Source organism: Cololabis saira, chromosome 13 (assembly GCF_033807715.1).
Source record: "Cololabis saira isolate AMF1-May2022 chromosome 13, fColSai1.1, whole genome shotgun sequence".
In the NCBI taxonomy this organism is placed as follows: Eukaryota; Metazoa; Chordata; class Actinopteri; order Beloniformes; family Belonidae; genus Cololabis; species Cololabis saira.
In genome coordinates this window covers 16,338,079-16,345,628 of record NC_084599.1, presented here as the reverse complement: position 1 = coordinate 16,345,628, position 7,550 = coordinate 16,338,079, and the positions used below count along the sequence as shown (strand labels likewise).

The 7,550-nt window shown below is 41.6% G+C and overlaps 1 protein-coding gene across 1 annotated transcript; it reads right to left on the bottom strand.

The window, feature by feature from the left end:
* Positions 1–3,996: 3,996 nt before the first annotated feature.
* gsx2 (GS homeobox 2) lies at positions 3,997–5,402 on the bottom strand. The gene is made up of 2 exons (XM_061737080.1): positions 4,986–5,402; positions 3,997–4,767 (listed from the first exon to the last, which is right to left on the bottom strand). Exons 1-2 carry the CDS (start codon positions 5,356–5,358, stop codon positions 4,427–4,429), a joined length of 714 nt encoding a protein of 237 aa, XP_061593064.1. The 5' UTR covers positions 5,359–5,402; the 3' UTR covers positions 3,997–4,426.
* Positions 5,403–7,550: the final 2,148 nt, after the last annotated feature.

Below are 7,550 nucleotides of genomic sequence, written 5' to 3'. Positions count from 1 at the left end.
TCCATGAAACTCACAGAGGGCGCTCCAACACCACCATAGCGCCACTTAACCCTCTCTGTTTATCTTTCTTTCTCTCTCTCTCTCTCTCTCTCTCTCTCTCTCTCTCTCTCTCTCTCTCTCTCTCTCTCTCTCTCTCTCTCTCTCTCTCTCTCTCTCTCTCTCTCTCTCTCTCTCTCTCTCACACACACACACACACACACCGACTTAACTTCAATTTTATTATAAGAAAGTACTCAATTTGGATCGTTTTTCCTTATTTTCTCTAAACGAAACACTTAAACAGTACAAGGACCACTCCACGTACACGTCAGCTGTAAAAGAGTCCTTAAATCCGCTTTATTTACTTTTTTGTTCTCCCTGACTTTTCTTCTTTATACCCCCGGGCTGTCCTGATGGGCAGGGGGGTAATAATGGGCTCCTGTGAATCACCTACCTAAAGGCTGAGGGTTGGAGTATCAGGCCGGTGTTACTGTGTGCAGCAGGGCCCCGAGGCCCGTGCCTCAACCCCCTCTTCCCATGCAGCCGCTTGGCGCAATTACTTCCACATGTTCGTGAAAAGAAGTGTCCTTGTTCTCCAAACAAAGGATCTCAACTTCGGAAGACTAGCTTACCTCAAACTGGGTTGAGGCTCTCACTTTTAAGAAAGAAAAAACAAGAAGGTAGAATAATTGCCCCCTCCCAACGCACCAAACACACACACACACACACACACACACACACACACACACACACACACACACACACACACACACACACACACACACACACACACACACACACACACACACACACACACACACACACACACACACACACACACACACACACACACACACACGAAAAAAACAAGCAGGCAGGTTTTCAAATGTTGCTGTTGTTTCTTGTGTAAACGGAGTCAGTTACTTTAGACAAAAAAAACCCAGCTGATCCAAGTAAAGCAAAGTATATACATATCCAAATTATTTACTGTGGCATCTAATATATGTCCTTGATATCAGAAGGGGGAAGTTTTATGATGATGTATAATAAATTCCATCGACGGTATTTCCTCGCATAATTGCTGAGGATGATTCTTGCCCATCTTCATCTTCACTCAACCTCTTCAGAGCTCTGCCCTGTCCTTCCTCCAGCTGTCCACCAGGGGCTTCAAAGCAATACAAAATTATACTGAATCAAGTACTCCTTTTCATAAAAATTTCACAATACCAACAATGTATGTTAGTTGGGTTTCTTCAAAATACATCAAATTCTTCATATTGTCATGTCACACACTTTGGCCCGCGGACAGTATGATTCATACACTATTTTGAGACCAGGACTTATTAACAACAAGGCCATACTAAAATCTGCAACATGTATCCATCGCTACTACTTATCACTTGGAATTAAATGCACTCATGGCTTAGCCTAAGAGATTTTATCCAAACGCCATTATCAATTACAATCGATCTGTCACTTCACTTTCTATCTTGTATAAATAAACCTGCGTGCCCGGTGGCCCCTGTGGGAGCTATCCAGGGTGCTGAAGTCTGCAACGAGTTATCTGGGGGGCACTGTTCATCTATCTATCTATCTATCTATCTATCTATCTATCTATCTATCTATCTATCTATCTATCTATCTATCTATCTATCTATCTATCTATCTATCTATCTATCTATCTATCTATCTATCTATCTATCTATCTATCTATCTATCTATCTATCTATCTATCTATCTATCTATCTATCTATCTATCTATCTATCTATCTATCTATCTATCTATCCATCCGTCTGTCTGTCTGTCTGCTTGGGTGAAGTCCGCAAGACAAATTTCCCTAATGTGGCACAATGAAGTTTATCTTATTATCGACCTTGAACTTTTTTATTATCATTACTATTATATTTTGGCTAACCACACCAAACTCCAAGTTTTTTTCTTACTTACAGAAGTCATTATTAGGCCTGGATGACAAACTATCCTGCTTATTCGAAAATATAGCACAATTATTCAGAAAGTCCCATAGCCAGTAGTCTAAATGTTAGGTATGTTGCACTATATTTTGTTCTCAAACCCCTATGAGCGAGGTTACTCTTTCAGATTGACTTTTGATTTTATATTTAACGTTTATTGATAATACTGGCTCTCCCATGACTCCTTCCACCTTCCTATAATCTGTTTGTGGGGTTTAGATGAGGTGTAGACCGCAGTGATTCAATAATACAGTCAACGTAGCCTATTTAAAATAAAAAAGAAAGAAAAAAAGAGACAACTCTGCTTCCCCCCTCCTTCTCTCTGGTACTTGAGTGTCTTCAAGCCTCTATCTCTCCGCATGAGACAGCAGCTGCGAGCGGCTGAAAAGCGCTCTTATTAATTGTCTTTTGTCATGCGTAATTGCCATGGTTTTCAATAGTGCACTAACGTCTTTGGAGTGTTTTCGTTTTTGTGTTTCAGCAGGTAAAATTCCTTACTTACCAATTTTGTCCTACTTTGCGGGGCTTTGAACCCGTTTCTTGATATCAGCAATATCACCCGACGTTAGTAAATGTGGGTGGTGTGGAAGAGGTTGGATTTGGACGAATAGATCTATCTTCTAAATGAGCTTTAGTGCATTATATTAGTCTTACAGTCCGGGGCACGTCTTGTGGGGCTAAACGGGGAGGGGGAGGTCACTCCAAAAACTGCCGTTTATTCTGTCGTTAATCATTCCAACTGCTGCATTGGTCCTTAACACCTGCAAGGGAACTTTAATTCGATTAATAGGAACTTCAATATATATTCATTAGATGGCTTTCCCCAAATAATATATGATCAGCAGCGGGATGTGAAAAGAGACCATTTATTCCAGTTTTGAATGGGCCTGCGTGAGACCAAAACTTCACCTGCTTCCCCTCTCAATTAGGAATGTATCCCAAACTCTGACAGAAACGAGTTAAATTGGGCGTCAGCTAATTTCCAGTGCCCCCAACCCTCGCCCCCTCCCCCGTAATCCCTTTCCATTGGAGCATGCCCCCTTTAATTCACCATAAAGTGAAAGGTTCAAATAGTGCCCAATGAAACAGTGACTAAATCGTTCTGTGTAGCTCGGAGGAACCCTGTAGTTGTCTCCAAAGCTCTCTGAGCACACAACCGTCGGGGGTCTTGGGCTAAATGCGAGTCCCAAGGCAGGACAATCTAACCTGTCAAAGCCTTTGCCCACTTCTATATATCCTTGCTCTGTGGTTTCAGGCAATAGCGGCATAATCAACCAACGTGGGACCAAAAACGCAATTAAACTAGCTTTGGACAACTAAAAATCTTTTCAAAGGGGAACATTAATGAACGATTGGCTGCTCCCCGGGGCATTATCGGGTACCCTTTTGTGGTCAGAAAAATACAGCTACACTTTCAGCTCTCTCTATCCATTTAGCCTTAAACGGGCAAGATCATATAAAGTGGGTTTCAAATAATGTTTCTTAATATAATCCTTACATGTTGAACATTGAGGTGTGCAGACACAATAGCAGCCTTGTAATGGCAACTTAATAAGAATAACTGTCATGATACACACTTTGAAGGTGAATGTATTTAACTGTTATCGAGCTGAAATACTCCTTTTTGAGAAAGTGATGACACAGAAAATTAAAGCAGTCCAGAAAACTGATTGCATGTCTTACTTTACTTAATTATGATAGAATTATAGTAGATATTACATCAAAAGGATAACACTTTTTTAACCACATCAAAGGACCAGTTCGGTCCTTGAACCGTTGCAATATCTATACTGCAATTATATTTATGTAGGATATTTTACACCATATTGCAGACAACCTTCCAAATGTGAAAAAGACTTATTTTCATCCATCCATCACTTCATTCATTTTCATCCGTCTGATCCGGGACCAAGTCGCGGACTTATATTCATGATATTTGAAATAATGCATTTTTTTTTTTTTTTTTTTTTTTTAGGGAATCAGTTATTATTTTTGACCACGGCAAATCAAAAAACGGACAATTTCTCAGGTCAACTAGTCATGTTTATTACAATAAATACAGATATGCATATTGTATACAAATCCAAGCGTGCAAGCTGCAGGTCTACATCAGACCTGCACTATATCTATTTCTTCGACCACACAACTTCACGACAGTGTTTGACAGTTTACCGGGGATAACTGACAGCAACAGGAAAGGAAGCGCGAACCCCGTGAATAACAAAGTAGCATCAGTCTTTTACATAAAGTAGGTCATATTATTATATCGTGAAAAACTAGTCACAGTTTTGTTTTTTCTTTAAAATAAACAGGAATGTACATGATCAAAAAAAAAACAGTGAATCTTCTCAACACTTCTTCTCATGCAGGACATTTTTTTGGCTCAGAGGTTGCGTGAAGACACGATCCATAACTGCAGCATGCGGGGGCAGAGTTAAGTGCCAGGACTGGTACTTGCAGTTTCGAGTTTCTCTCACATAGGTGACACCTCTTTATCTTCGGAAGCGGAGACCGGAGATAAAGACTCCTCATCCTCTGATCGTGGATAGTCCGTGTGCGCGGTTGTGCACTTGCAACCGCTGTGCGCGCTCCTCTGGGTGGCTTTGCCCTCTTTCTTGTGCTTCACTCTGCGGTTTTGGAACCAGATTTTCACCTGCTTTTCTGACAGATTCAAATACGTGGCAATTTCGATTCTTCTGAGTCTCGAGAGATACATGTTGGCTGAAAACTCCCTTTCAAGTTCCAGGAGTTGCGTGCTTGTGAAAGCCGTGCGCATCCTCTTGCCATTCTGTATGTGGTTGTTTTCGGAAGTACCTGTTGAAGGGGGGGAAAAAAACTGTTAGTTGTAGTCATAAATTTAGGATTGTATTGTTTTAGACTGAAATATAAATAGTGGTATAGTTAGTTGTGTCATAAAATAGGCTCATTACTGTGCGTAAAGGTCGCGCGTAAAAGTTTAGTGTAACGGGATCTTTATCAGGAGCATTCAAACAGGCGCAGGATGGGGATTCTAGTTGCAAAAAGGTGCTTACCAATAGAGAGACAGTGGTATCTCCTGGGATCTGTGACGCTGAAGGTGGGCGTGCAGACAGGTGTATGTCCAGAGTGCGCGAGCGCAGGAGACTGTTGCGCTAGTCTCTGACAGTACTGCGCCTCCACTCCTGGAAACTGACTCTTCAGCATGGGAATCCCGCCACGAGAAGAGTGGATGTGGGACGTGACGCAGAGCGGGCAAACGCAGAACGTGCCATTCTTCCTGGACGGGCACACCGGAGCGGTGACTGTCATCATGCTCGGGGAGTGCATGCTGATGGGGATGAGGAAGTCTTGTCCTGGATGCTCGACCGGTCCAGGTCGCACCGTATCCTTGATTATTAGAGAATCCACGTAGAAAGACCTCGACATGACTGCGCCGCTGATGAGTGACCGCTCCGTGCGCAAGATGATGATCGTTTCTCATCTGAACCCCTCGGGATCTCCAAAGGTGCTTATGTTTGATGGTTCAACAAAAGGGACCCCGAAGAGGGTTGGCCCTGCAGCGTCACCCACGTGCGCACCCGGCTCCAAGGGTGCGCGAGGGTACTGTCAGTGACCCAAACCACGTGACCTTTTTCTGAGTCTCTGCTCACAATGAAGATGGATTCTTTACTCAAATTCAGAAAAAAAACTTACATTTGAAAGTAAAAATTCGCTTTGAATTATTTTAATAAAATTATTTTAAGGAACCCTTCGCACTGGTACTCTTCAAAAATTAACACTACAATTACTGAGATCCTGCTCCTAATATCAGTTCCCAGTACTGATATCCACTCTGAAGCACAGTTAACATTTTCAGCTAAAGTTTCAAAAACGCAGTATTGTGCAAACATCTTGGTCTTGTTTTATCTATATTTAAATGATCATCCGTATCTATTCTCCTCTATGTATTAAGATACAAACATATGTGAGAGCATTTGAGGTATGAGGTAAGATGGTAGCAGTTAAAATGATTGGCCATTTTTATAATAATTGGTCTACAAAACATTTGGCTCAACCTCCAGAGAATGTGTACACAGCAGAAGTCCATACAATGTTTGGAACAAAATAACTCCAAACAAAAGTCAATATTTAGGGTGACCTCCTTCAAGCACAGATTTAACTTCTGTTCCATCCAGATGTTTGCATATGTTCCCATTCTATTTAGGTTGAAGATCCAGGAAAACTGTTTGTAGCTTAAAGATATTGGAAAATAAAAATAGATTAAAACTTTGATAAAGCCACAAAACTATAAACAGTGCTGTAGATTCTGAAGGCTCATTTTGGATTTCCTGTGACTTATTCATAGCCACTGTTTACATTTCTGTATACAATCCTAAAATGTTGATCACCAAACAACATCAAAAATCACAAGACTTTATATAAACACAGAAAGTATTACATTACAACAGTCTTTACATTTCTCCCTCTGTGCACGCGACCGTAAGCACTAATTGCGATCAGACTAATCACAGCGGGTCCAGGTTTCACTTCCAGCAATTAAAGAATTATGAACTGAAGGCGAGTCTGGGCTCCGGTTATTTGACGGTGATTAGGATTCAATTAGAAAGCGTTTATAATGGTCGGTCTGTGCGAGGGTAAACAGGCAGCTATTTCAGAAATGCGTTAATCCCTCATCTTGTGACAATAATTAGCGAGTTTGATCCCCGGGCAGGTCACCGGCCGATTTAGCTTCTGCTTTCATCTGCCAAGCAACGCCTCGGACCTTCAGAGGGCCGGCGGTCGGTTTGTGGCGCAGGAGCTCCGGGTCCAAAGCAACATGTGTTAGTTCCTGCACCATAGTGCATTAATACCCATGGAAAGCGTCTACTGTGGATTACAAGAGAACCTAACAGCATATTATTTTCCTCTTTGAACATATCACCACAACAAAAAGGAGAGTAAAAACTTATTGAAGTGAGTGTAAATGCACTCTTTGAAAGAATTAGAAAGTCTTTAAAATCCAACCATCCTAAAGATAAAACAGGCATGTCTGTCACACAAACAATAATTGCTATAATAAAGTGAATTCAGCCTTTGACAGGGAGGATGCGCCGTTGTTATGGTACAGATATGAAACTAGAGAAGGCGAGGGGGGAGAGGAGGGAGAGCAAACCGAGCGGAATGATGCGCGGCGCGCGCCCTCATCACACCATGAGAGGTCTGATATTATTTTTCCATAATTCTGCACGATAAAATTTCATTGTCTATTAAGTAATCCCACAAATGAGATCCTTTATGAGGCTATAATGAGGCCTAATTGCCAGGACTAGTGGAGCCACGTGGAAGGTTTTAGGAAGCATTAAGCCGTCGGGTACTGAGCACAGGCTGTTACCTAGCCATTACTTTCATAATTCAAGGAGAAAATGAGTCCATTTAAGGGAAAAATCCTTTGATTCCGTTTATTCTGCTCGGGGAGACAGGGCTCCAGCTTTTTTTTTTTTTTTTTGTCTGCTTTGGTTTAGAAGTCTGTGCAATAGCTGGTGCAATAGCACCCACAACAAATATGTTATTTAAAGGCTGAATTTTTGAATTTTATAAACTCCCGGGGCCCCATCCTCTGAGTTGCCTTTTCTTTCTCT